General features: G+C 40.4%; 1 protein-coding gene across 1 annotated transcript; it reads left to right on the top strand.

Annotated features, from left to right (window-relative positions):
* Positions 1-889: 889 nt before the first annotated feature.
* LOC140453292 (uncharacterized) lies at positions 890-27,432 on the top strand. Its single transcript, XM_072547855.1, has 7 exons — positions 890-941; positions 5,265-5,383; positions 5,906-6,101; positions 8,518-8,749; positions 15,891-15,982; positions 18,515-18,681; positions 27,326-27,432. Exons 2-7 carry the CDS (start codon positions 5,302-5,304, stop codon positions 27,361-27,363), a joined length of 807 nt encoding a protein of 268 aa, XP_072403956.1. The 5' UTR covers positions 890-941; positions 5,265-5,301; the 3' UTR covers positions 27,364-27,432.
* The last annotated feature ends 426 nt before the right edge of the window (positions 27,433-27,858 follow it).

Below are 27,858 nucleotides of genomic sequence, written 5' to 3' on the forward strand. Positions count from 1 at the left end.
AGTCTGGCAGCATCTGTGGAGAGAAATCAGGGTTGAGTGACTCTTCCTTAGAACATTTCACTCAGGTCACTCAACCGAAAACATTAACTCTGATTTTTCTCCACAGATGCTGCCAGACAAGCTGAGCTTTTCCAGCAATTTCTATTTTTGTTTCGGATTTACAGCATTTGCAATTCTTTCAGTTTTTGTTTAGAGAGCGTTATAGAATTTTATTCCAGTAATAGTAAAGGAATGGTAATATAGTTCCAAGTCAGATGATGTAAGGCATGAAGGGGAATTACAAGGGGTGGTTATGCCGTGCATCTTCTTCCCTTCTCCTACTGTGTGTTAAAGATCATGGATTTGAAAGGCGGGATTCAAAGAGTGTTGGTGAGCAACAGTTTGTTTTTAATTGCCACTGTGCATAAGTGGTGGAAGTAGTGAATATTTAAAATGGTGGATGAGATGCCAATCACCTAGATTGCTTTGTCCTGAATGGTGTTGAGCTTTTTGAGTATTGTTGGAGCCATATTCATCCAGGCAACCAAAGAGTATCCCATCACACTCCTGATCTTTAAGAGCTTCAGGATGGTTTTATGTATTGCAGACTAACTTAATGCTTGTCTCACACAAATTACCTGCTGAAATGTGTAGTAGTCACCACTAAATTTGGTGATCAATATGACTGTTTTCAGAAGATATTGAATTTTGCCACATCAATGTTTGTTACATAACAGGGATATCATTTTTGCAGTAAATTATTGACTTTTGTAACATTCACTTAATCCTTTTTGCAGGAGCATACATGACTGTATCATCCTGTCTTTTTTATTTGCAATTGTTTGCACCTACTTATTTGCCCTTGGTCTGAAAGTAGACGTTGACATCTTTCATCGGCGTCTTATTGCAATCTCATTGATTCCATTATGGCTGAAGAATTTGAAGCACCTTCGTGCTTTCAGGTAAAATAATGGGATTTTTACTCTGACTGTTCTGTCTGTCACTTATGTGTGTGCTCTCTCCTTCATCCTTATAAAGTGAATGATTATGAATATAAAGACCATGTCTTTTTATGTTTCTGTATTTTTAATTATGGACCAAAGAAAAAGAATTGTTTTAAATCCAAGGATTTCTGAGGATTGCTGCATGTTTTTAAAACATGTAATCTGATATTCCTTGTAAAATCTGGCTTATACAATTTCTGGCAGTACTACTAGTAATAGTTGAAGTATAGTTTACAGATGAACTGGAGCCAAAGGGTTGTGTAAAAATGGACTTTTTTTTTAGCAATGAGTAGCTGATTGATCTGTGGACTGCTGACCAATTATCATTCAGAAAGGCCTTCTGCCTCCCAACAATTATGTGATTGGTTCTTAGGTAGCTGTATCACTTGAGGCTGTGAAGAAGCTTCAGAAGAGTCTTCACACTTCCACCAACTCAGGATCTCTATCCCTCTGCCCTCTGCAGTAAAAGCCACATTAAGCCAGAATAAAGCTAGTTTATTTTTCCTTCAGCAGTTGCTGTAAGCAGTGACTTTTAATTAATGTCAGAGACCTGTTACAATCATAAACAAGCCTCCCAATGCCTGTTGCGAGTGAAAGCTTTCAGAGAAGAAAGAAAGACTGAAAAGCAATATTGTGATCAGTACAACATCCATCTCGATAGATCCTGTGAATAGCGATCTTTGAACTGCCTTCCCAGATTTCCCTCTTCTCATAAAAGCCATCTTTTTGTTATGTGTGTGTTTGTGTGTATGCCCATGCAAAGGGATTTCATGCAAACTAGAGTTTGAACTAGTAAAGTTCAATGCTAATAGTTAATAATTGTTGAGTTGTAGTTAGAGTCTATTTGTAATAAATAGTAATTCTTGTTAAATAAGGAAACCTGAATCATGGTTGTTGTCACCCTGTGTCTAAAACACAGGTACATTGGAGAATTCTGCAAACTTTTTAAAATGTTTAACTTCTGTAACAACTCTCAAAATAGTGGGGCTTGACTTCCAGCATGCTATCCAAACGAGTTGTAAACCTGTTTGGAGAAGATTTGGGGATGGTAATATTAAAAAACACAGGACAGGAAAAGAAAACAGGTTCTATCCTGCATTTAAGACCATGCATTGGAAACAATAAAGGATTTCCTGCAAGTGCCACAGTTGCCCCTAGTAGTCGTAATGGAAATCTCAAAAACCAGTAAAATTGACTTACTGAGTCTTTGAGTCCCACAGCACAGAAACAGGCCCTTTGGCCTAAACTAGTCCATTGCTGACCAAAATGTCCATCAACGCTAACCCCATTTCCCTGCACTTGGCCCATATCCTTCTAAATCTTTCCTATCCATGTATTTGTCCAAATGCCTTTTAAATGTTGTTAATGTACACACCTCAACCATTTCTGCTAGCAGCTCATTCCATATATGTACCACCCTCTGTAAAAAAGTTGCCCCCCCAAGTTCCCTTTTATTCTTTCCCTTGTAATCTTAAACTGATGCCCTCTAGTCCTGCATTCCCCAACCCTGGGAAAAAGACTGAGTGCATTCACCCTATCCATGCCTCCCATATCTTATACACTTCTATAAGATCTCCTCTCAGTCTCCTACTGTCTAGAGAAAAAAGTCCTAGCTTGTAAAACCTCTCCTTATAAGTCAGACCATTGAGTTCTGGCAGCATGCTTGTAGATTTCATCTGCACTCTTTCCAGTTTAACAATATCCTTCTTGTAGCAAGGTGACCAAAACTGAACACAGTACACCAAGTGCAGCTGCACCAATGTTCTGTACAACTGCAACATAACTTCCAAACTTCTATACTCAGTGTGCTGAACGATGAAGGCCAGGGTGCCAAAAGCCTTCTCCACTGCCCTGTCTAACTGTGGCTCCACTTTCAGTGAACCATTTGGGTATAGGTAATTGCAGAGCCTTATGCAGGGCATATCATGAGCCGAGGGACTCTAGCCCATTCCACAGCAGAAACTCACAAAGTTGATCCTCAACCAAGTGGCTTAAAAGTCATAGAGTTATAGACATATACAGCATGGAAACAGATCTTTCGGTCTAACTTGTCCATGCTAACCAGATAAGCTAAATAAATCTAACCTATTTGCCAGCATTTGGCCCATATCTCTCTTAATCCTTTCTATTTATATACACAGCCAGATACCTTTTAAATGTTGTAAATGTACCAGCCTCCACCACTTCCTCATTCCATACACGCACCACCCTCTGTGTGAAAACATTGCTCCTTAGGTCTCTTCTGAATTTTTCCCCTTTCACCTTAAACCTATGCCTTCTAGTTTTGAACATTCTAACCCAGGAGAAAAGATCTTGTCTATTTACATATCCATGCCCCTCATGATTTTATAAGTCTGTATAAGGCCACCCCTCAGCCTCCGACGCTCCAGGGAAAACAAGCCCCAGCCTATTCAGCCTTTCCCTATAACTCAAACCCTGGCAACTTCCTTGTAAATCTTTTCTGACCGTCCTTCCTGTAGCAGGGAGACCAGAATGGCACATAGTATTCCAGTAGTGGCCTAACCAATGTCCTGTACAACCAGACCATGACCTTGCAACACCTATACTTATTGCACCGACCAATAAAGGCAAGCATACCAAATGCCTTCTTCACTGTCCTACCAAAATGTGACTCCACTTTCAAGGACCTATGAACCTACATGGAAGGGTATAGTGTCTGGTGCATTTGGGAATATTAAGTTCCTCGTAACCAAAAATGCTATGGTTTTACAAACAGTCAGAAGGATTACTCGTTGCTTTTCATTTGGTCCAATATCATTTGCCTGGTAAAAATATCACATTCTTCCCATATACTGGGCCCAGTCTTCAATGGCAGGATCAAATAAGTGAAGCTTCCCAAATGACAGCTTAATACCAGAAACACCCCAACTCAAAGACAACTGTTCAAGCAAAGGTTCTTCAGCCACATACTGCTTCCTCCCATTGCAGCTAAAATAACTGCACAAACGCCACCTCTACACACCCTTAGCAAAGGCAAATTCAGTGAAAAAGCTTGTCTCACATGCAGTGTTTCACCAGTCCAGGAGAAAAGACACAGAGAGATAATTCTGCAGAGAGATAATTCTGGCAGAGAGAGAACTCTAGCTTTTTGCTGTGGCAGACAGAAAGGGAGAAAGAGAGAGACCTTCCACAGTCACCTTCTAAACCCCAACAAATACTGGAAGCTAAACTAAAACTGTGGTTCTGTGAGAGTCTCAATCCAACCATTCATGCTGCTTCCATTGTTCCAACTTTTAAAAAAGCACCTCAAGGCCTCAAAAGCTGTTTACTTTATTGACTTGGAACAGACCGCTCTGTACCTCTGTCTGACCTCTCTTCATAAACAAAACAGGACAAATTGCACCTCTTGAAGCCACTCATCACACTGGCTCCTTCGCCACCTGCCGCAGAGCTAATCTAACATCTATGTCATTTAGGACCTGTCCGACTTGATCAGTTATGCTGCTGTCAAGCCATTCTTGATGTTGGACATTGAAATCCCCCACCCAGAGAACATTTTGCAATCCTCAGTGCTTCTTCCAAGTGTTTTTCAATGTGGAAGAGTACTGATTCATCAACTGAGGGAGGATGGTAATGGTAATCAGCAACAGGTTTTCTTGCCCCTGTTTATCTTGAAGTCATGAGACTTCAACAGGTGTGACTCAATGTTAAGTATTCGGAGGGCAACTCCTTCTCAACTGTATACCACTGTGCGGCCACTTCTGCTGGGTCTGTCCTCCCAGTGAGACAGACATATCCAGGGATCATGATGGTGGTTTCTAGGACATTGACAGGTATGATTCTGTAAGCATGACTATATCAGACCAGTGCCTGCCTATTCCGTGAGATAGTTCTCCTGATTTTGACACTAGCCCTCAGATATTAGTAAGTACGAATTTGCAGGGTCAACAGGGGTTTTTCTTGCCTAGGTTGATGCCAGATAGTCCATCTGATTTCATTTCTTTCTTGAGACTTTGTAGCAGTTGATAGAACTGAATGGCTTGCTAGGCCTTTCAGAGCAGAGTTGAGAGTCCATCACATTGCTGTGGGTCCAGAGTAACATGGTGGCCAGACCTAATGGCCGTGGTGCCGTAGTGGGAGCTACCACCTGAACTTCTGCTGTGGTGGGATTTGATCCCGGGACATCGGAACGTTAGCTGAGTTTCTGGATTAATAGTCTAGCGATAATGTCACCAGGCCATCGCCTTCCTAATTTAATGTTTATTTTTAACATTTGTATTTTATTGTAATTGCATTTATCAGTTCTTTTCTCCTCCCCAGTGTTATCGGTTCTATTGTTGTGACAGTTGGCAGGATAATGGCTGATGTTGCAAAGTTCTTATTTCTATATCTTGAATTTTATTTTGCATATATCTACACCTATTGGTTAGTATTTGGAGGTAAGTTTAATTACGTTCAACCTTTCATCTATTGTGTTAATACACTGATAATTCAAATCAAAGACTTAAATGTGCACTTGTGGTTCCTGAGAAACAGAGACAGGAGAAATTGTACAGAATATGGAAATCCTAGAGATATTAAGCAAACAATATCCGTCATCCAAACTTGTTTACATGTATCCTAAGACACAATAGGCCCAATCTATCAATGCGCTCTGACCTACATTGGCTCCTGGTCAAACAATCCTTCAATTTTAGAATTGTCTTCATTGTTTTTATTGTTTTCAAATCTCACCATGATCTTAACCATCTCCATATGTGCAACCACTCCAAATACTTGTTAAGGAAATTTAAGATTTTCTAATACAATTTAAATAGATTCTTATTACATGTTTTACAGTTTGTAATTATTGTTATCATGATCATCAAAATGACAGAAGCTAACATAAATATGTAATTTGACGGTCCTTACCTTAGCTGATTATACATAAAACTTTTATTGTTACTTTACTCAAAATCTAGGAACTCAAGACCTGCAAACTTTGGATGAATCATTTTATTTTGTGTTTCGGATTAGTGTTAACGATGAATGGAATACAGAGCAATTAGAAGTTCGAGATCCTTTCTTAACTTACATTATCATTGGTACCCACATTGGCCTTACTTCATTCCTATGTTTTAGTATTTTTGTTGCACTGATGGACAATACATATATGAGGTAAGAAAGATTTTCCAACCATGTTTGTCAAGGATATAGCATTGTTATTAATTCTTTTCCATCTCTGTATTGTTTAAATACTATGGGAATACTGGTCCATTGATCAGATAGGATGGAAATTGTTGGTTTTGGTGTTTGCCAGAAATTCCAGCTGCAAGACTGTGTCCATATCATTAAGAGTGGTCATTGTCTACTCTTGCAAGACTGTGGATAAGGATGGATGTCAAGAGTTTGTATTCTAGGAACAACAATCACAAACTGTTTTAAACAGTCAGAGAGAAAATTCAGCCTTCAGGTGGTCTGATCTTGCTCGTGGGGAAAATGAAAGATTTCTCATATAGAACCCAAATTAAGTTTTAGTGTGCTATGAAAGGCACATGGGAAAGAACATGAGTGTGCTATTGGTTAGCGTATAGATAGATAGTGGAAGTGTTATAGGGCTGCTAACAGCAGATCACTGAGAGGTTTGCCAAGACCAGAGATATTTTATTGGGAAATAATTTGGCTGATGACAAAGTACCCCTTTAAGTATTAAAGGTTAGTCCAGAGAAGTTAAGGAGACTGAAGAAAACCAACATCAAGTGGTAGGAAACCCAAGAACCAGAAAATGTTTGGAAGCCTTTTTTATATTTTTCAATCTTACTATTCTCTTCACTTTGGGGTTGTGGAGATAGGGGGAGGGAAGATTCTGCTTTTAACCAAGGGGACGACATGCATGTTTGTTGCTTATCTTTAGTTATGGTTACCATAACGTGTGTGTGTTGTTTATTAAACAGAAACTTCTAACCGACAAAAAGAAAGCACTTCTTTCTAACCACCCCAGTACGCCATATGGAGAAGTAACTGAAAATCTTCTATTAGCTGTTTTCATTCACTATTTCCCTTGAAATTACTCCCTTTGCAAATTTTGAGTCATTAGCATAGAATTGAAAGGAGTTGAATGAAAGCTGAAAGAAAACAAGTCTTTGACATCTGTGATCTGGACTGATGCCAAAACTGTGTTTCTCTGATTTTACTTCTCTCTCCATCCATAATACTTGTGCCTTGGCTTTCTTTTTGCTTGTTTGTATGTGTATGGAAATTTTTTAAAGGAGTAGAATTTAAGTTATACAGTTGTAAGTGAACATTAAAGGTTTTGTTCTTGGTTAAAAAAACAGTTAGATTACAACAAACAGTTATTTTCTTGTTAATTAATACTCTGTTATATTCTTTTTGACATAAATTAGACAGTTAGGTAAAATTGGACAGTTCAGTAGCTTAATCAAATTTTCACATTTATGATAACTCTAGCGATAATGAGGCTTTATTCTAGTGCACTATGCAAATGAGCCATGATAAGCCCTACAACGAGCAACAAAGCTTGTGAGAGTTGGAATCACCGAAGAAGTCTCACTTGAATTAAATTAGTGGAAGGGGGCAAGGATTTTGGGAACTGAGAGGGGTTTGGAAACTCAGCAGAGGGAGTAAATCCCATAAAGTCCAAGGAATCACTCAATTAAACAGGGCAGAGGTTAAGCCAAATGTGTCAGGAAGGAGTTTAAAGCGAGATCAATCACCTTAAAAGGCCAAAAACGACCAGGGAAGGTGACCAAGAGTCAAAGGCCAGAGTCAAAGATGAGATTAATACATACTTTAATAGAAAAATTCTAAGAGGGAGAGTAGAGTTCTCAAATGTGTCAGAAGAATGCAAAGCTAAAGCCTCTCATAGTGGAAGAACTGTAGGAGTATAGCATCTGAATACCTACATGGTACACAGTTCCCAGGATTCAGATTTTAATACTTTGTTCTGCACTACCCATCCACCACCCCTTGCCCCCATCTCCCCCCCCCCCCTATTAAGACACACTGCTTAATAGGTATTTAGTCACCTTTAGTTGAAACAATACAAGTATCAAGGCTGAAAGCAATGATACTATTTTGAGTGAAAAGCAAAATACCTATACCACAAATTTTGAAAATTTGAAACAGAAACACACAGCCAATGACTCAGCAACCACAGTGAGAAGAGAAAAGATTATTTCTAAATCAGAAATGTTAAGGCTATATTAGTGCCTATATGGAGTGCTACACCACAAATCTTTAGAATGGAGGATTTACTTCTGCCCCATTTGTTTGCGTCGAACTTTGATGGTGTATTGAATTATTTTGGTCGCAATGTTTGAATACATTTTTATTAGAGACAAAAGTGATTGCTGCTTCACTGCCTCCCATGTTCTCCCATGATTTTTAATATTTTTATGACAGTCATAAAACAGATCACATGATCTCACTAAATGCGTTGAAGCCTTTATATAAGACTGCCCTTTCTACGACCAAGCCAGGTTACACACAAATGATTGAACTGGTAACTTCATTTTCTGAAAACTGAAAGACATTTTTTTTGAATACTTAAGAATAACTTTTTCTTTCTATTTAGAGTTTATGAGAATTTGAATGCGAATGTTCTAATGGAGCGAGTCAAAATTATACTCCAGGTAGAGAAAAATTGGTCTACACGTCTGCACCGTGAAGCACTTCAGAGTTTTATACAAGACAACTGTGCACCATTAACACTACGATACAACAGGATGAGGAATCAAAGACAAAATATCATTCCATTTGGAGAAATTGAGGAGAGAAAACTAGTGGAGTCTGTGTTGAGAATCAAGGTACAATTTGATGATAAAATTGAAAATGTTTTATTTAATGACTTCTTGGGAGTTTTGTGAGTAGTTGTAAATGTCTTAAGGTTATGACCTAGAACATTGTTTTTGCAGCACTCATGATTTGGTATACTAAACTTCATCCTAAAAAAGATGTTTATGTACGTCACAAGCCAAAAAAGTAGGCCACCTGCAATATTAATTAACGTCAAAAAATTAACAGTGCAGTTATCAAAATGGCATTATGCCCAATCATATATTGCAAAATTGGTTTACTTTAAAGCAGTCACATTGGCTGCATTCAAACTAATCAGGTCAATATGCAACCTGACAAGTGATCCAATCATTTCATACCAGACTTATGAATAACCAGTCACAGACTTTGTGAGTAATTAATTCCGAATATTGGTTTTGTATCTCAAACAAAAGACTTAACTATTTATTAAATACATACTAATTTTAGCAGAGGAAAGTTTAAACAACAAGATAAACTGATTAATATCTTTGCATTAAATGCAAAATATTTGTTTTAAGCATCCATTCGCACAAAAAGATAGACAAACCAACACAGTTAGGGATAAACAAAATAAAATAACAAAACTGGCCAGATTACTTAAATAGCTTTCACAATGTGTTGATTCACAGACGTGGATGTAGATCCTTGGTTGCTTGTCTGTAACAGCCAATTAAGGTAATCTTCTCAGTTCACTAGGTAAAGATAGTAATAATTCTCACTCAGCTTTCTACTGACTGGGCTTTCAAGAACTGGTTTGCAGATTAGGCAGGGAGGTTTCAAATCTTCATGCCATGTTGACAGCATAGAAAATACACTTTAAAAAAGACTTTAACTATGATTCCATACAAATAGATTGTCCCAAGGCATCAATTAACAATCAATATTTGCTATCTGCTTGAACATCAGGTTTCTTCCAGACTTGTCAGAACCAATTCTATAAATACTGACCTTATTAATGGCCAACTTCTTCATAGAGTCATAGAGATGTACAGCATGGAAACAGACCCTTCAGTCCAACCCATCCATGCCGACCAGATATCCCAACCTAATCTAGTCCCACCTGCCAGCACTCGGCCCATATCTCTCCAAACACTTCCTATTCAGATACCCATCCAAATGCCTCTTAAATGTTGCAATTGTACCAGCCTCCACCACTTTCTCTGGCAACTCATTCCATACACGTACCACTCTCTGTGTGAAAACATTGCCCTTTGGGTCTCTTTTATATCTTTCTCCTCTCACTCTAAACCTATGCCCTCTAGTCTGGACTCCCCGACTCCAGGGAAAAGACTTTGCCTATTTACCCTACCCATGCCCCTCATAATTTTGTAAACCTCTATAAGGTCACCCCTCAGCCTCCGACGCTCCAGGGAAAACAGCCGCAGCCTGTTCAGCCTCTCCCTATAGGTCAAATCCTCCAACCCCTGGCAATATTCTTATAAATCAGGAAGAAGGGCATATGCCCGAAACGTCGATTCTCCTTCTCCTTTGATGCTGCCTGACCTGTTGCACTTTTCCAGCAACACATTTTTAAGCTCTGATCTCCAACATCTGCAATCCCCACTTTCTCCTGATCAGGTGTACCCTAGAATTCTGTAGGAAGCTAGGGAAGTGATTGCTGGACCCCTTGCTGAGATATTTGTATCATCAATAGTCACAGGTGAGGTGCCAGAAGACTGGAGGTTGGCTAACGTGGTGCCATTGTTTAAGAAAGGTGGTCAGGACAAGCCAGGAAACTATAGACTAGCTGAGCCTGATGTTGGTGTGGGCAGGTTGTTGGAGGGAATCCTGAGAGACAGGATGTACATGTATTTGGAAAGGCAAGGACTGATTAGGCATAGTCAACATGGCTTTGTAGGTGGGAAATCATGTCTCACAAACTTGATTGAGTTTTCTGAAGAGGTAACCGAGAGGATTGATGAGGGCAGAGCAGTGGATGTGATCTATAAGGACTTCAGTAAGTGTTCGACAAGGTTCCCCATGGGAGACTGGTTAGCAAGGTTAGATCTCATGGAAAACAGGGAGAACTAGCCATTTGGATACAGACCTAGCTTGAAGGCAGAAGACAGAGGGTGGTGGTGGAGAGTTGTTTTTCAGTCTGGAGGCCTGTGACCAGTGGAGTGCCACAAGGATCAGTTCTGGGTCCACTACTTTTCATCATTTATATAAATGATTTGGACGTGAGCATAAGAGGTGTAGTTGGTAAGTTTGTAGATGACACCAAAATTGGAAGTATAGTGGACCGCGAAGAAGGTTACCTCAGATTACAATGGGATCTTGAACAGATGGGCCAATGGGCTGAGGAGTGGCAGATGGAGTTTAATTTAGATAAATGTGAGGTGCTGCATTTTGGGAAAGCAAATCTTGGCAAGACTTATGCACTTAATGATAAGGTCCTAGGCAGTGTTACTGAACAAAGAGACCTTGGAGTGCAGGTTCATTGCTCCTTGAAAGTAAAGTCACAGGTAGATAGGATAGTGAAGAAGGCGTTTGGTATGCTTTCCTTTATTGGTTATAGTATTGAGTACAGGCATTGGGAGGTCATGTTGTGGCTGTACAGGACATTGGTTAGGCCACTTTTGGAATATTGCGTGCAATTCTGGTCTCCTTCCTATTGGAAAGATGTTGTGAAACTTGAACGGGTTCAGAAAAGATTTATAAGGATATTGCCAGGGGTTGGAGGATTTGACCTATAGGGAGAGGCTGAACAGGCTGCGGCTGTTTTCCCTGGAGCATCAGAGGCTGAGGGGTGAGGAAGGGCTTATGCCCGAAATGTCGATTCTCCTTCTCCTTTGATGCTGCCTGACCTGCTGCGCTTTTCCAGCAACACATTTTCAAGCTCTTACACCTGATCAGGGCCTGGGGATTTATCCACTTGTATGTGTTTCAAGACATCCAGCACTTCCTCCTCTGTAATATGGACATTTTTGAAGACGTTGCCATCTATTTCTCTACATTCTATTTCTTCCATGTCTTTTTCCATAGTAAACACTGATTCAAAATACTTGTTTAGTATGTCCCCCATCTCCCTGCGACTCCACGCAGAGGCAGCCTTGCTGATCTTTGAGGGGCCCTATTCTCTGCCTTGTTACCCTTTTGTCCTTAACATATTTGTAAAAGCCCTTTGGATTCTCCTTAACTCTATTTGCCAAAGCTATCTCTTGCTCTCTTTTTGCCCTCCTGATTTCCCTCTTAAGTATACTCCTACTGCCTTTATACTCCTCTAAATGATTCAGTCGATCTATCCTATCTATACCTGACATTTGCTTCTTTGTTTTTCTTAACCAAAACCTCAATTTCTTTAGTTATCTGGCATTCCCTTTACCTACCAGCCTTTCCTTTCCCCCGAACAGGAATATACTGTCTCTGGACTCTCATTATCTCATTTTTGAAGGCTTCCCATTTTCCAGCCGTGTCTTTTCTCGTGAGCATCTGCCCCAATCAGCTTTTGAAAGTTCTTGCCTAATACCATCAAAATTAACCTTCCTTCAATTTAGAACTTCAACTTTTACATTGGGTCTATCCTTTTCCACCACTAATTTAAAACTAACAGAATTATTGTTGCTGGCCCCAAAGTGGCCCCCACTGATACCTCAGTCACCTGCCCTGCCTCATTTCTCAAGAGTAGGTCAGGTTTTGCACCTTCTCTAGTCAGTACATCCACATACTGAAGCAGAAAATTTTCTCGTACACACTTAACAAATTCCTCTCCATCTAAACCTTTAACACTATGGCAGTCCCAGTCTATATTTGGAAAGTTATTTTGTATTTCTGGGAATATCCCCTCTCAGCACAGCTGTAATGCTATCCATATCAAAAAAGCCACTCCCCCTCCTCTCTTGCTTCCCTTTCTGTCCCTCATAAAATTTGTATCCTGGAACATTTAGCTTCTAGTCCTATCCATCCCTGAGCCATGTTTCTGTAATTGCTATGATATCCCAGTCCCATGTTCCTAACCATGCCCTGAGCTCATCTGCCTTCCCTGTTAGGCCTCTTCCATTGAAATAAATGCAGTTTAATTTACCAGTCCTACCTTGTTCTCTGCTTTATCCCTGCCTGCCCTGACTGTTTGATTCGCTTCTTTTTTCAACTGTACCAGTCTCAGATTGATCTCTTTCTTCAGTATCTCCCCGGGTCCCAACCAATCCCCTCCCCCCCAACTTATGAGTTTAAATCCTTACAAGCAGCTCTAGCAAACCTCCTTGCCAGTATATTTGTCTCCTTCCAGTTCTGGTGCAATTTGTCCTACTTGTACAGGTCACTTCTATCCCAGAAGAGATTCCAATGATCCAAAAATGTGAACCCTTCTCCCATACACCAGCTCCTCAGCCATGTATTCATCTGCCCTATCCTCCTATTCCTACCCTCCCTAGCTCGTAGCACCGGGGGTATTCCAGATATTACTACCCTTGAAGACCTCCTTTTTTAAATTCCTGCCTAACTTTCTATATTCTCCCTTCAGAATCTCATCCTTTTCCTTTCCTATGTCGTTGGTTCCAATATGTACAATAATCTCCTGCTGGCCCCTCTCCTCCTTGAAAACATTCTGCACCCTCTCTGAGACATCCTTGATCCTGGCACCAGGGAGGCAACACACCATTCTGATTTTCACTGCTGGCCACAGAAACGTCTGTCTGTGCCTCGGTCTAGAGAGTCCCCTAACACAATTGATCTCTTGGAACCCAATGTACCCCTCATTGCATTAGAGCCAATCTCAGTACCAGAAACTTGGCTGTCCATGCTACGTTACCTCGAGAATCTATCACCCCCTACATTTTCCTAAACAGCATACTTGTTTGAAATGGGTATATCCACAAAACACTCCTGTACTACCTGCCTACCTCTCTTACCTTTCCTGGAGTTAACCCATCTATGTGACTGTATCTGCAACTTTTCTCCCTTCCTATAACTGCCATCCATTACACCCCCCTTACTCTTGTAAATTCCTCATTGTCTTTAACTGTCTCTCCAACTGATCCATTAGATCTGAAAGGATTCACAACCAATGGCATTTATTGCAGATATAATCCTCAGTGACACATAAACTCTCCCTAAACTCCCACATCTGACAAGAAGCACATATTACTCTACGAAAGGCTATTTTTGCTTCTTTCAATCTACAGACCCAGAAAATAGCACTGTCTTATTCCGCTAAAAAAACACTGCTCTAGGCTAACCTAATGCTTTTGGCTTATATTTTTAAGATTAATCAAGAGATAAATCTCAATAAAACACAAAATCAAGAAAGAACCCACTCTACTCGCTACTACAGACTTACTGTAAGGTCATACTTAAACTATTCACTTATCCGTTTCTGTGCTGTGACCTCTCCCAGTTTCCTCCAAGATTAGTTGTGAATTTCACTGTTTGTTAATTTTCCCAACTGCACTCCGATGTCCAGCGATACATGAATTCAAACAGCAAAGGCAGTAACTACACAGGTTCACTGCTGTGTCAGTTAGCAGCGTGGGTTTCTTTCTCTCTCTCTGTCTCCTCCATTGACCTGACCATGTGCTGCCTCTGTCTGTTTCTCTCCCTTTTAAAAGTGCAGTTGTTTTGACAATTTTCCCCAAAGTTCCAAAACAATGCAACAGAATATAAAACAGTAATTGCTGCCCCTAGAATTCAAGGAAATCCCTGCCAACACCTAAAATACATCAAAAACGCAGCAGCCTGTTACAGCCAGAAATTTTTCCCTTCCTCAAACTTGAAGAATCTTCTGTGCCCCAAGACAGCCACCCAGTAAACCTTAATTTTGTCTACAGTCTTTCAGGATAACATGTAGCTGTCATGCATTCTGCCAGATTGATGGACCCAACATTGAATAGGATGTATGTTGTGAAGGACAGATGAGTGCGAAGGAAAGCAAGAGATCCATTTTCATACCATCAATAGCATGCTTACCACACCAGATAGAAGAACCATGGTGAGCTGGGAGTTGAGAAGAGGCATAAGGCAATATAGTAATCTCCAATATTTTCACCACCTCTAGATGCCATGGGCTGTAGTGCAGCTGGCTCCATGATATTGAAACTCATCTTCTCTTTAGAGCTCTGGAGATGTGAACATTCTTATTCTCTGCCATTCTGCTCTTCTCCTTTTGATTGTTCATCACTTTGTCCCACAAAAAAAAGGACAGAATACCAGTGATTATATAGTCGGCAGAAGTGGGTACTGCAGATGCTAGACATTAGAGTCCAGATTAGAGTGGTGCGGGAAAAGCATAGCAGGTCATGCAGCATCCGAGGAGCAGGAAAAATCAATGCTTTGGGCAAAAGCCCTTCATCAGGAATTTTGGTGATGTGCCTACCATAACTGAATGGCTGGAGATATGTGGGAGCATTGACAATAGGCTGACCGGATGGGTAAGCTTTGCAACATTGAGAAATTGTGGTCTGTTAAACAGCATGAGAGGTTAGTGTTATGGTGGATGGGAGGTCTCATGGGAAGATCCATTCACTGACCACCATGTGACATCATTATACTTTTTGTGGCTTTCCTGCCAAGTCTCCTGACCCCCTGAAAACCGTTGCGTCTCTCCTCCTGCCTGTCTCAACTGCTAACACTTCCAGCACTGCATTTTCACTCCGGAAACTTATCTACACCCTGATACTCCCTGTTTAAAGTACAACAATATTATTCAGTGCAGGTTCCCTATAAAAGGACATACTGCCTTTAAGACCATATTGCTGGCTGCACCATGTACTATTAGCACATGATAATTTATGCTGCTGTTTTCTTACACAGGTTTACTTTTCAGGACATTGAAATAATAAGATCATCTGGAATAAGGTAATGAAATGCCAGAAGCAAATGCTGGGACGTCTATTCCACTTACCTTCAGGATCCATTAAACCTCCTTCACCAACACCTGCAACTGAACACCCCTCAATCCTTTCTATCCTTCAACCCTTTCTGAATGGTCTGCAGAAGACAATAACCCATTCACTGTAGTAATTGTTTTTATTCTGCAATCACGGTAATAAGGTGAGAGACCAAGCTTACATGCTACCAACCATCAAATGAACTGCCACAGACAGGTTGAGAATTGTAACACTTGTACCTGAAAATAGAGCTAGCCAGTTTTTAGTCCAGGCCTAAAATGGGGTGTATCTCTGTTTGCATATTTAGGAGATGGTCAATAATTGCACAAACGTAATTACTGGAATCCCAAAAAAGAATGAAGCAGAATCTATGAGCTACTTCGTCCAGCAAGGTCAACAGTAAGTACTGAAACAAAGAAACTTACATTTAGAATAAAAGTAAAAAAACAAACAGTATCACTTAAGTAATTTTGCTCATGTATTGTCCTTCATTCAGTGTAGCCACAGTCTCTCATTATCTGTGAGATATGGTAAGCTGGGAGTTGAGAAGAGGAATAAGGCAATATAGTAGTCTCCAATATTTTCACCACCTCTAGATGCCGTGGGCTGTAGTGCAGCTGGCCCCATGATATTGAGACCCATCTTCTCTTTAGAGCTCTGGAGATGTGAACATTCTTATTCTCTGCCATTCTGTTCTTCTCCCTTTGATTGTTCATCACCTTGTCCTGAAAAAAGAGGACAGAATGCCAATGGTTATATAGTGGGTAGAAGTGGGTACTGCAGATACTAGAGATTAGAGTCAAGATTAGAGTGGTGCTGGAAAAACATAGCAGGTCAGGCAGCATCTGAGGAGCAGGAAAAATTGACATTTCGCACAAAAGCTCTTCATCAGGAACCCATTGCTGTGCATGGATTTGAAAACAATGCCATGATGTTTTAAATAAAGTATATTTTGCATGATATATGAATTAATTTTGTCAGCTGTTTGTAATACAAAGGCTCTAATTTAAAACCTAAATTCTTCTTGCATTAATCTTCAATTCCAAAATTTGGGTAAAGACTCCAGCCAAAGATTATGGTTATTATTCCCCCACAATATTACCTTATCAACAGTAATCATTCATCACCTTGATTATCAAGAATGAACTTACCTTTGCTTGAAAAATATTCTGCATTCAATGCCTTTTAAAGAAGTGTTCCAACGACTCATGAACAATTATGAAAATAATTATTTGTTCATCTCTGATTTAAAGGATGACCATAAGGCTTAGGAACGAGAAGTAAGCTGTTCAGGACATCACTTCTAATCTGCCATTCAATGAGATCATGGCTGATCTGATCATCCTCAACTCCACTTTCCTGCCTTTTTCCTATAACCCTGATTTCCTTCGTGATTAAAAATGTATTTCAGCTTTGAATATTCTTTGTGATTAAAAATCTATTTCAGCCTTGAATATACTTGATGACCCAGCCTTGATAGCCCTCTGTGGTAAGAAATTCCATGGATTCAGTACCCTCAGAAGACATTCCTCCTCATCTCTATTTTGAATGTGCAACCCGTTATTCTGAGATTATGCCCTCTGGTCCTAAACTCTGCCACAAAGGGAATCAACCTTTCCACATCTACCCTGTCAAATCTCTTAAGAATCTTAATGTGTTTTAATAAGGTTGCCTCTCATTCTTCTAAATTCCAATGAGTACAGGCTCAGCCTATTCAACCTCTCTTCAGAAAACAGCCCCTCTAAACCAGTTCTTCGGACTGCCTCCAATGCCATATATCTTTCCTTCGATGGGATGAATGGCCTACTGCTGCTCTTATTTTCTATGTCGATATTTAAGATGTTCAAAATCATGAGCGACCAGGACAGCGTAGATTGGGAGACATTGATCCCATTGGTGGAGGCATTGAGAACCAGAAGTCACTGATCTTCATTGGTAGCATGAAAAATATTTTGGTTCCGTGAATGTTTAGGATCTCGAGTGTACTACAATACCATGCAAGTATACTTAATCATGGCTTTCAAAAGGGAATTGGATCATTATCTGAAGTGAAATGAAATAACAGAACTACCAGAGTAAGGCAAGAATTTGGCACTAGATGAAAGGATTTTGCAGAGAGCTGGCATAGACATAACAGACCAAATGGCCTCATAATTTTATAATGTCTCAGCTCCAATTTTTAAGTCCCAGTGAAAGTCCTGTATGATGGGGTCAAGGCTGACAGGAAGTTCAAATTATATTAAATTTTATGTCATGGGTCTCATCTGCACATCTGTCTCTTGCCTGAATTTAACCTGAATTGCTGCCTGTAAGCAGGCACAAGCAAATTTTCATGGAACGAGAGACTGCCTCTGAGGAACAGGCATTGGAGTAGGGTATGTGGTTCGAGCCTAAATTGCATATGCAAAGAAATACTCCAAGTGTTTCAGCAGATGTCCCATTCACCTGCTCATAAGAACAAGTTAAAATCACAATCTGTGAGATCAAAAGAAGTACTTGCCATTGCAGGTATTTTGACTTTAACTCTCTTTCACGGGCTGACAGAGTTGAAACAGCCCACTAGCTCTTAATTAATATCATGTCTGTAACTTAGAGGCTGTTGGGTGACTGCAGATGTCGAACCTGAGGGAAAGAGCATGTCAAATATTCTGAAAGTAAAAAGACTAGGACAACAAGGAGATTTCTGCCAAAAGACCAGTTCATAGAAAATTAAGTATCAATTTCTGATCCTTCATAGATTTGAATCATATGGCATTAACTGTTTCTGGCTTGGAGATTAATTTTGTTGGCATTTTTTGAATGAATTTGATCCGTGCATTTCATTTTGATGGGGCAATTTCTTTACAGATCTGTATAAACATTTCATAATATCAAAGTTGATGCTTTGGAAACACAGTAAAACGTTCCTTTGTACACTTTTACATTGTAAAGGTCAAAGAGTAAGAATCTAGCTGTATTGCAGAAACACCTATCGACAGTCCAGCAGGAATTGGAAGTGCTGCAATCTCAGCAAGAAATCATCGATGAGGAATTACAGAATGACATGGACAGACTAAAGGAAGCAGTGCAGAAAATGTGTGAGCTGCATCAGAACAGAGGTACATCACATCTCAGGTTTACGGTGTTAAAATTCTACAGTAACTGGATGTTATTAGGAAATTGCAGGTAAAGCTCTGGTATTGGATTTCATCTGCACCATAATGTTTCAGACTTCCATTGAGGAACATGGAAATAAAAATCTGTTTCAATCAATTCAAGTAACAATTTAAAGTTTTAAAGTAATACGTTTAAATGGTGGGCCAAATATTTAGACCTACAGTGCCATTAGCGATGAAGCTATGCAATACTTGACTGGGTTATTCACCAAATAATCAGCCACTTCCAGTGTAGCCACGGAGCCTATTTGTGCTCATGTCACCATATCTTGGGCCCAGTAGAGTAAACTAAATTAATTCTTTATTGATTTTTCATAGCTCTATTGAATGGCATAATACCTATAGATGCCAAATTTATCACTTAACTTCATTCAGTGAATTTGCCATGTCTTTCAGAAAAGAATATGTGTTAAGATGCAAGAGGGGCCACCAATATTAGCATTACTTAAAGGGTCAGGTACTCAACTTGAATGCAGAGTAAAATAATTTTGAAGAACCTCTATTGCAAAGTTTCTTGAGTGCTTTGAGGTGTTGGGTAGGGAATATTGCTGGCATCATCAAAGATAAAGCAGAGAAATAATTGATCTCTTGTTTGGAGCATACCAGTTCACTACCTCTGTGACTGTGGACAACAAGCAGATATAGCAGAATAAAGGACAAACTTTTGATACCCATACAAACATGGAGTTGGACTCCTCCAAGCACTTTGACAGTGACAGAAAGACCAGCCAATCCACTTAGTATGCATTTCAGTTGTCTGTCATTCTCATCAAGGTTCACATCTGAATCTTCCATACAAAATTAAAAATCACACAACACCAGGTTATAGTCCAGCAGGTTTAATTGGAAGCAGTAGCTTTCTGAGCGCTGCTCCTTCATCGGGTGGTTGTGAAGGACACAATTGTAAGACACAGAATTTATAGCAAAAGTTTAAGTGTGATGTAACTGAAATTATACTTTGAAAAATACCTTGATTGTTTGTTGAGTTTTTCATCTGTTCGAATACCATGATAGTTTCACTTCTTTCAAGTGTAAATCACAAAACTTTTTTTTAAAAGTTGCATTCTCAGGTTAACTGTAACAATTGGTGTTAGCTAGACAATATGTTGAAGGCGTTAGCTCCCGTGTTCTCTGTCTGCGCCATAATATTTAGACTGATTCTAATCTAAAAAGTGAGATAACAGAGTCTTACACGAATTCATGCAGTTTTTGAGCAAAGTACCATGTAACTCTGTAAGTACATATTCACCCCACATGCGTGCAGTGTGTGTGTGTCTGGGTTGGGGGGTTGTGAGTGTCTGTGAGAGAGAGTGTACATGTGTGTGTATGTGAGTGTAGAGTGTCTTAAGTCTGTGAGGGGATGCGTGGGTGATTGTGTGTGTCTGTATGGGTGTGTCTATGTGTGTGTGTCTGTGTTTGTGCGTGTGTGTGTGTGTGTGTGTGTGTGTAGTGCAATGGTGGTCACCTGTAGTGTGACAGGAACCCAAAGTCCCGGTTGAGGCCCTCTCTATGGATACAGAACTTAGCTATCAGCCTCTACTCGGCCACATTTCACTGCTGTCTGTCCCGAACATCACCTTGGAGGATGGTCACCTGAAGGTCCGAAGTTGAATGTCCTGGACCGCTGGGAGGGAACTCTCCTGTCTGTTGATTGTTGTGCAGTGCCCATTCATCTGTTGCTGTAGACTTTGCTCGGTTTCCCCAATGTACCATGCCTCAGGGCAACCTTGCCTGCAACGTATAAGATAGACAACTTTGACTGAGTCACATGAGTACCTACCACATACATAGTGGGAGGTGTTCCCACGTGTAATGGTGGTATCCATGTCCACACTCTGACGCTTCTTGCAGCGCCTACCGTGACAGGGTTGTATGGAGTTGTCCTGAAAGCCAGGCAATTTGCGACGAACAATGATCTGTTTGAGGTTTGGCAGTTGTTTAAAGGCAAGCAGTGGAGGTATGGGGAAGGTCTTGGCAAGGTGCTCATCCTCATTGATAATGTGTTGCAGGTCATGAAGAACATGGCATAGTTTTTCAGGTCCTGGGAAGTACTGGACAACGAAGGGTACCCTGTCGGTTGCAGCACGTGTCTGTCTCCTGAGGAGATCATTACAGTTCCTTGCTGTGGTATGTTGGAACTGGCGGTCGATGAGTTGAGCATCTTACACCGTTCTTATGAGGGCGTCCCTGAGTACTTCCAGGTGCCCGTCATGTTCCTCTTCATCTGAACAGTTCCGGTGTACGTGTAGGGCTTGTCCATAGGGGATGGCTGTTTTAATATGTTTTGGGTGGAAGCTGGAGAAGTGTAGCATTGTGAGGTTGTCCGTGGATTTGCGGTAGAGTGTGGTGCTGAGGTGTCCATCCTTGATGGAGATGCATGTGTCTAAGAATGAGACAGACAGTCGAGAGTAGTCCATGGTGAGTTTGATGGTGGGATGAAACTTGTTGATATCACTGTGTAGTTTTATCAATGACTCCTCGCCATGGGTCCAGAGGAGGAAAAAGTCATCAATGTACCTGGTGTATAATGTTTGTTGGAGGTCCTGCATAGAGAAGAAGTCTTGTTCGAACCTGTGCATGAAGATGTTGGCATATTGGGGTGCAAATTCGGTCCTCATGGCTGTTCCATGTGTCTGGATGAAGAACTGGTTGTCAAAGGTGAAGACGTTGTGATCAAGGATAAAGTGGATGAGTTGTAGAACGGTGTTTGGAGATTGGCAGTTGTTGGTGTTGAGTACTGAGGCTGTTACCGCGTACTTCTCGTGCAGGTGACCTCTACTGCCTTCCAAAGGTACACAGAGCCAACACACCAGGACATCCCATCATATAAGGCAATGGGACCCTGTGTGAAAATCTCTCCGGCTATGTTGAAGGCATCTTGAAACCAATTGTACAGGGGATCCCCAGCTTCTGTCGTGACACTATGGATTTCTTACAGAACTTCAGCACCCACAGACCAATCGAACCGGGAACATCCCTTGTCACAATGGACGTTTCAGCACTCTACACCAGCGTCCCCCACAATGACAGGATCGTGGCAACTTTACTTTGCCCTGGTTCCTAGCCTTTGCCCCTGCTCTCCATCTTTTCCCTGCTCTAGATCTTTTCTCTGCTCTGGATTCGCAGGATCAGATTCCCACAGACATACAGAAATGTGGCTTCCATATGGCTATCTGCACATGCTCAAGCAGTGACATTATTACGCACAGAATATAGTAGTCAACCATACATTTTCAGATGGCATCCTAATTTCAGGATGTCTCTCATCAGCACCTGCTATCATCAGATCTCTTTGTGCATGTGGCAATTTTGATGGCCATCTTTGCATTCAGGACAATTATTCTGATTTTTTAACATTATTTTAATTCATTAAGGTAGCAGACATTAAAATAAGGTGATGGAAGTTGAAAAATGTCACTTTTGTGATATGGCACTTATCTGCCAAAAGCGTGCGATTACGTAAGTATGCTTCATAAGGCATATTTTGGTCACATTAGTTAGTTAGTGAGAAATAATCTCTTGGGTTTACTTTGGTTTAGTTACTTATTAATTATATTTTTTCCACATTGATTTTAATTTTTAGCTGCAGTATAGCAGGAAATCTTCCATCAGCTGCTGGGAAAGTCATCTCTTTTTAAAAATGAGCAATCTTTCTAGAATAGTGACATTCTACTCCTTCTATGTTATGATCTGAAGGTGCCGGTGTTGGACTGGGATGGACAAAGTTAAAAATCACACAACATTAGGTTATAGTCCAACAGGTTTATTTGGAAGTACAAGCTTTTGGCGCACAGCTCCTTCATCAGATAACTAGTGAGGCAAGATCATAGGGCACAGAATTTATAATAAAAGATCAACGTGTCAGACAACTAATGCAATGTATTGAACAAACTGAGATTACTGTTAGGTTTTTAATCACTGTGAATGGTGATGCAAGTTTCTATTGATTAATATATATAAATCCCAGAACTTCTTTCAAGTCACAGTCCTAAGATAACTTAAGGTTTTATGGAAAAAAAAGGTGACATTTCAGCTCAGACAATGCATTTAAAGGTGTGAGGTTAGAATTTGTCTGTATCCCAATCTGGAGTGAGACTGATTCTATTTCCAAAGTAGGAATTGATAAAATGTCACATGAACTGACTGCCTACAGATTGTGTGCTTTTTGAACAAAATAGAATGCATATGCGAATACAAATCTGCAAATGCAAAATTACCCCATAGACTTAAATGTGTGTGTGCGTGCGTGTGAAGAAGAGAGAGAGAGAGAGAGAGAGAGTGTGTGTGTGTTTGCGTGTGCATCATAGAGTGCGTGCATGACTGTGATGGAGTATGTGTCTGTGAGAAGGTGTGTGTGTGTGTCTGAGAGAGAGCGCATGTGTGAGAGAGGGTCTGTGTGAGTGTGATCATGTGTAAAAGTGTATGTGTATAGGTATATGTGTGTTTGTGTGTGAGGGTGTATAGTGTAATGGGGTCACCTCTGTTGTGACATGAACACAAGATCCAGCTGAGGCCATCCTCATGGGTATCAAACTTGGCTATCAGCCTCTGCTTGGCCACTCTGTGTTGTTTTGTATCCCAGAATCCACCATCGAGGGTGGTTACCTGAAGATCTGAGACCAAATGTCCTCGATCGTTGAAGTAATCCCCAACTGGGAGGGAACATCCCTGTCTGTCGATTGTTGCGAAGTGTCCATTCATCTGTTGTCATAGCTTCTGCTTGGTCTTGCCAATATACCATTTCTCGGGTCATTCTTGCCTGCAGTGTACGAGATAGACAAAGTTGGCTGAGTCAAATCGCCAGACAGTAATGTTCCCTCACTTCAGCAGTCAAGGACATTCGGCCTTGGATCTTCGGGTGACCATCCTCCAAGGCAGACTTCGGGATACACAACAACGCAGAGTCATCAAGCAGAGGCTGATAGCCAAGTTCAGTACTCATGAGGACAGCCTCAACTGGAATCTTGGGTTCATGTCACACCACAGGTGACCCCATTACATGACGCATCCTCAATTACACACGCACAAGCACACATACACATACATACACACTCTTACACACAATCAAACTCACACACTCACACAGACCCTCTCTCACGCACATGCTCTCTCTCAGAAACACACACACTCACACCCTCTCACAGGCATACACTCTGTTACACTCACTTATATACTCTAATAAAGAATGTACAGATGTGCACACAAACTCTCACATGCAAACACACTACCTCCTTCTCTCCCACACACACAGACTTAACAGCAATCTAGGTTTGTTCAATAGATTGCATCAGTTGTCTGACACTTTGATCTTTTACTATAAATTCTGTGTCCTATGACCCTGCCCCACTAGTTACCTGACTAAGGAGTAGCGCTCCAAAAGCTTGTATTTCCAAAAAAACCTGTTGGACTATAACCTGGTGTTGTGTGATTTTTAACTGCTTCTACGTTGTCAGACTATGTGTTCACCATTGTATCTTGAATGATGTAAGTTTCTTCCAACTAAATATTGAGAAAACTGAAGCCATTGAGTCAGATCTCTGCCATAAACTCTGAACCCTTGTTTCCAACCAACAAAGATTATCTTGGGTTACTTCAGTTTCATATTCAACAATTGAACTTACAGTCATAGAGTCATAGGGATCTACAGCACGTCCATGCCAACCAGTTATCCTAACCTAATCTAGTCCCATTTGTCAGCCCTTGCCCCATATTCTTCTAAACCCTTCCTATTCATATGCCCATCCAGATGCCTATTAAATGTTGTAATTGTACCAGCCTCCACCATTTCCTCTGACAGCTCATTATATAAACACACTACCTTCTGCGTGAAAAAGTTGCCCCTTAAGTCCCTTTTAAATTTTTCCCCTCTCACACTAAACCTATGCCTTCTAGTTCTGAACTCCCCCACCCCAGGGAAAAGACCTTGTCTATTTACCCTTCCATACCTCTTATGATTTTATAAACCTCTATATGGTCACCCCCTCAGCCTCCAACAATCCAGGCCTAGTAGGCCCCAGCCTATTAGGCCTCTCCTTATAGCTCACACCCTCCAACACTGGCAACACGCTTGTAACTCTTTTTTGAACCCTTTCAAGTTTCACAACATCCTTCTGATGTGGCCGAACCAATGTTCTGTACAATCGCAATCAGATAATCTGACCTGATAATGTTTTTGTAACAAAGTCAATCATTTTCCACCTTTATACATTGCCTAAAACTGTAATTGCTTTAATCAATCTTCCCTAAAAGCTCTTCAACTCCTTTTTCACCTCCAGAGTAAACTGTTATTATGCACTTCTTGCTGGTCTCTCCATCACTTAGAATATAGAACAATACAGCGCAGAATAGGTCCTTCGGCCCTCGATGTCGAGTCGACCTGTGAACTATTCTCAGCTCATCCCCTACACTATCCCAAAATCATCCATGTGCTTATCTAAGGATTGTTTAAATCACCCTAATGTGGCTGAGTTGACTACATTAGCAGGGAGTGAATTTCACGCCCATACCACTCTCTGTGTAAAACTTTATTTCATATACTTCAGTTCATCGATAGTTCTGCTTCACAGATTTTGTTTGCCTATTCCTATTCATCTATATCAGCTTCTCATCCCCAATGCTTCAAATTTAAAATTCTAATCCTCATATTTAAAGCTGTATATGAACTCCCCCATTCATATTTCTGTGTTTCTGACATCAACCTGTTGTGTCTGAATTGCTGTCTGTATTACTGCTGCTGTCTAAATCTGAGACATTGCAAGTTATATTGTGTAGTGTGCATAACTCTTGCTTAAACTAGTCTATTCCAGACTTTATAGAGGTGCAAGTACCATGATCTGAAGCAGAACTATTCTCAAATCTCTACTCCAGCAGTACATTGGAATTTCAGAAACTACATGGATAAGAATTTAACTTTATTGCCATTCTGCAATTTATTTTCTGATTTCTTGATTTTTCTGTGCGTCACATTTTGTAATTGAGAGAAAAAAAATTAGGTGTAAGAAGAAACGATTATGAAGGAGTGAATTAATTCAAGTAAATGTTTCATGTATGTTTATATTTCCTGATTTTAATGTATTTTGTTCTCAATCTTGTTCCAATTAGTATCACTAACCTTCAGCTATTAGAGGTGTAGGGAAATAGCAGGGAAGTGGTAGTAATTAATTAGTTCTACTGAAGATCCAGCAGAACTACAATGACCAAATATCCTCTTCTGCCCTGTGTTGTTTTATCATTTAATTTCATTTTCATTCCACTCATAAAAAGACCCAAAGACTGTTGTTTTTCCTAAATCATTAGTTTCTGATAGTATTAAATGCAAAATAAAAGACCCATCAGTACTATATGATGTTTGTTTCAACCCCGGAATAAATATTAATTTTAATGCTGTAAATAATTTTGCATAATTATAGACGTGTTCTGAATGAAGAGAAGGCCATTCAGCCTATTGTGTGTGCATCAGTTCTCCAAGTGAATGTTGTGACTTAGTGCCATTCTCCTGCCTTTTTCCCATACCTTTGCTATTGTTTAAATAATCTTCCAATACCTTCCTTAATGCCTCAGTTGAACCTGCCTCCACCACACTTCCATGCACTGCATTCCAGGCCTAAATGCTTCATCGTGTGATAACGTTTTTTTATTCTCGCATCACATTTACTTCTTTTTTAACTCACTTTAAATCTCTGCCCTTCCATATTTGGTCTTATTACGAATGGAAACAATTTATCCTTGATGAATCTATCCAGCCCCAGCATGATTTTGAAAACTTCTATCGGATCTCCTCTCAGGGTTCTTAGCGTGCTTCTCTCCAAGGAGTACACTCCCATCCCTCCAATCTGTTTTCAAAATGTAAGTTTCTCATTCCTTGAACCATTCTTGTAAATTCCCTCTCCGTGTTCACATCCTTTGTATGATGTAGTGCCCAGAGAATACACAAAATACAACACAGCTGAGATCTAACAAATGTCTTAAACAGATTCAGCAGTGCCCCCCTGTTCTTGCACTTTATGCCCTTATTTCAAAAGGCCAGCATACTGCATGTCTTATTAACTGCTCTGTTCACCTGTCCTCCCACCTTTAATGATCTGTGCAAATATGCACTTAGGTCTCTGCTTCTTCACCGGTTTAGAACTATACCTCTTATATTGTCTGGCCATGCATCACACCACATATCTATGCATTGAACTTCATCTGCCACCAACCTGTCAATGTCCCTTTGAAGTTCTACACTGTCCTTCTCCCAGTTTACAATGCTTGTCATTTTCATATGATCCACAAACTTTGAAATTGTGCCCTGCACACCAAGATCTAGATCATTAGTGTATACTGCAAAAAGCAAGGTTCCTAATTATGATGATGCTGCTCCTTTAACAAGGTTATGTTGCCCTTGGGTTTTTTTCCAGAGAGATCATAAAAGCAGCAATTCCTAAAAGTCTAGGTTTGAAGGGCTTTGGGGCCAATTTGATTATAGGTAACAGATACTGCCCCAGACAAAAGGCTTTTAAGTTTTAAAAAAACTTGTAAAATGAAAGGGGAGTGGCCAGTTCTCCCAGCTCAACTTTTCTCTGGTTTGGTTTGTTTTGGTTTTCAGCAATCTGGCTGTTCACTGAAAGCAAGCAGTCAGTTTGAGGCTGCTGGTCCAAGAAACAACTGCATGGAAGAAGGTGTTCAATGCTGAATCCCTCTCTCCTGTAAGACCCTGTGTTTGATTCTTCCTTTTGTACCAAGGGGTGTTTATGGGGATTGTTGCAGGAATTTGGAACCGCATCATTAAGTTTGGATAATCTGCTGGGTTTTCAGGTAGGTTACGTTATCCTCTATTCTGATCTCTTATGTTTATGTTCCATTCAGTAAACTTGCAAATAAATTCTGTTTTGGTTAAACTAAGTGGTTGGACCAGCTGCATCTCTTCTGGAATATCCACTTTACACCTGCTTAAAGCAACTAGCAAAGTTAGGGTCTGGGCTACTTTCATGAAATGTTTTGAGGGGGTCTGGCCTGGTCCATAACAGATTGGGGGCTTTTTGTGAGATTTATCCTATAGATCCGATTTGGGATTTGGGTTGTTGGACTCGAAGGCAGTGAGCAGTAGGTGTTAGTGTCTGTTGTTCCAGGTGTTGATTT

The sequence above is a fragment of the Chiloscyllium punctatum genome, chromosome 27 (genome assembly GCF_047496795.1).
Source record: "Chiloscyllium punctatum isolate Juve2018m chromosome 27, sChiPun1.3, whole genome shotgun sequence".
NCBI lineage: Eukaryota > Metazoa > Chordata > Chondrichthyes > Orectolobiformes > Hemiscylliidae > Chiloscyllium > Chiloscyllium punctatum.

Coding starts and splice junctions, on each gene's coding strand:
- LOC140453292 (XM_072547855.1), top strand. CDS start 5,302: ATGGCTGATGTTGCAAAGTTCTTATTTCTATATCTTGAATTTTATTTT. Junction 5,384..5,905: donor CTATTGGTTAGTATTTGGAG/GTAAGTTTAATT, acceptor CTCAAAATCTAG/GAACTCAAGACCTGCAAACT. Junction 18,682..27,325: donor TGAGCTGCATCAGAACAGAG/GTACATCACATC, acceptor TTTGGTTTTCAG/CAATCTGGCTGTTCACTGAA.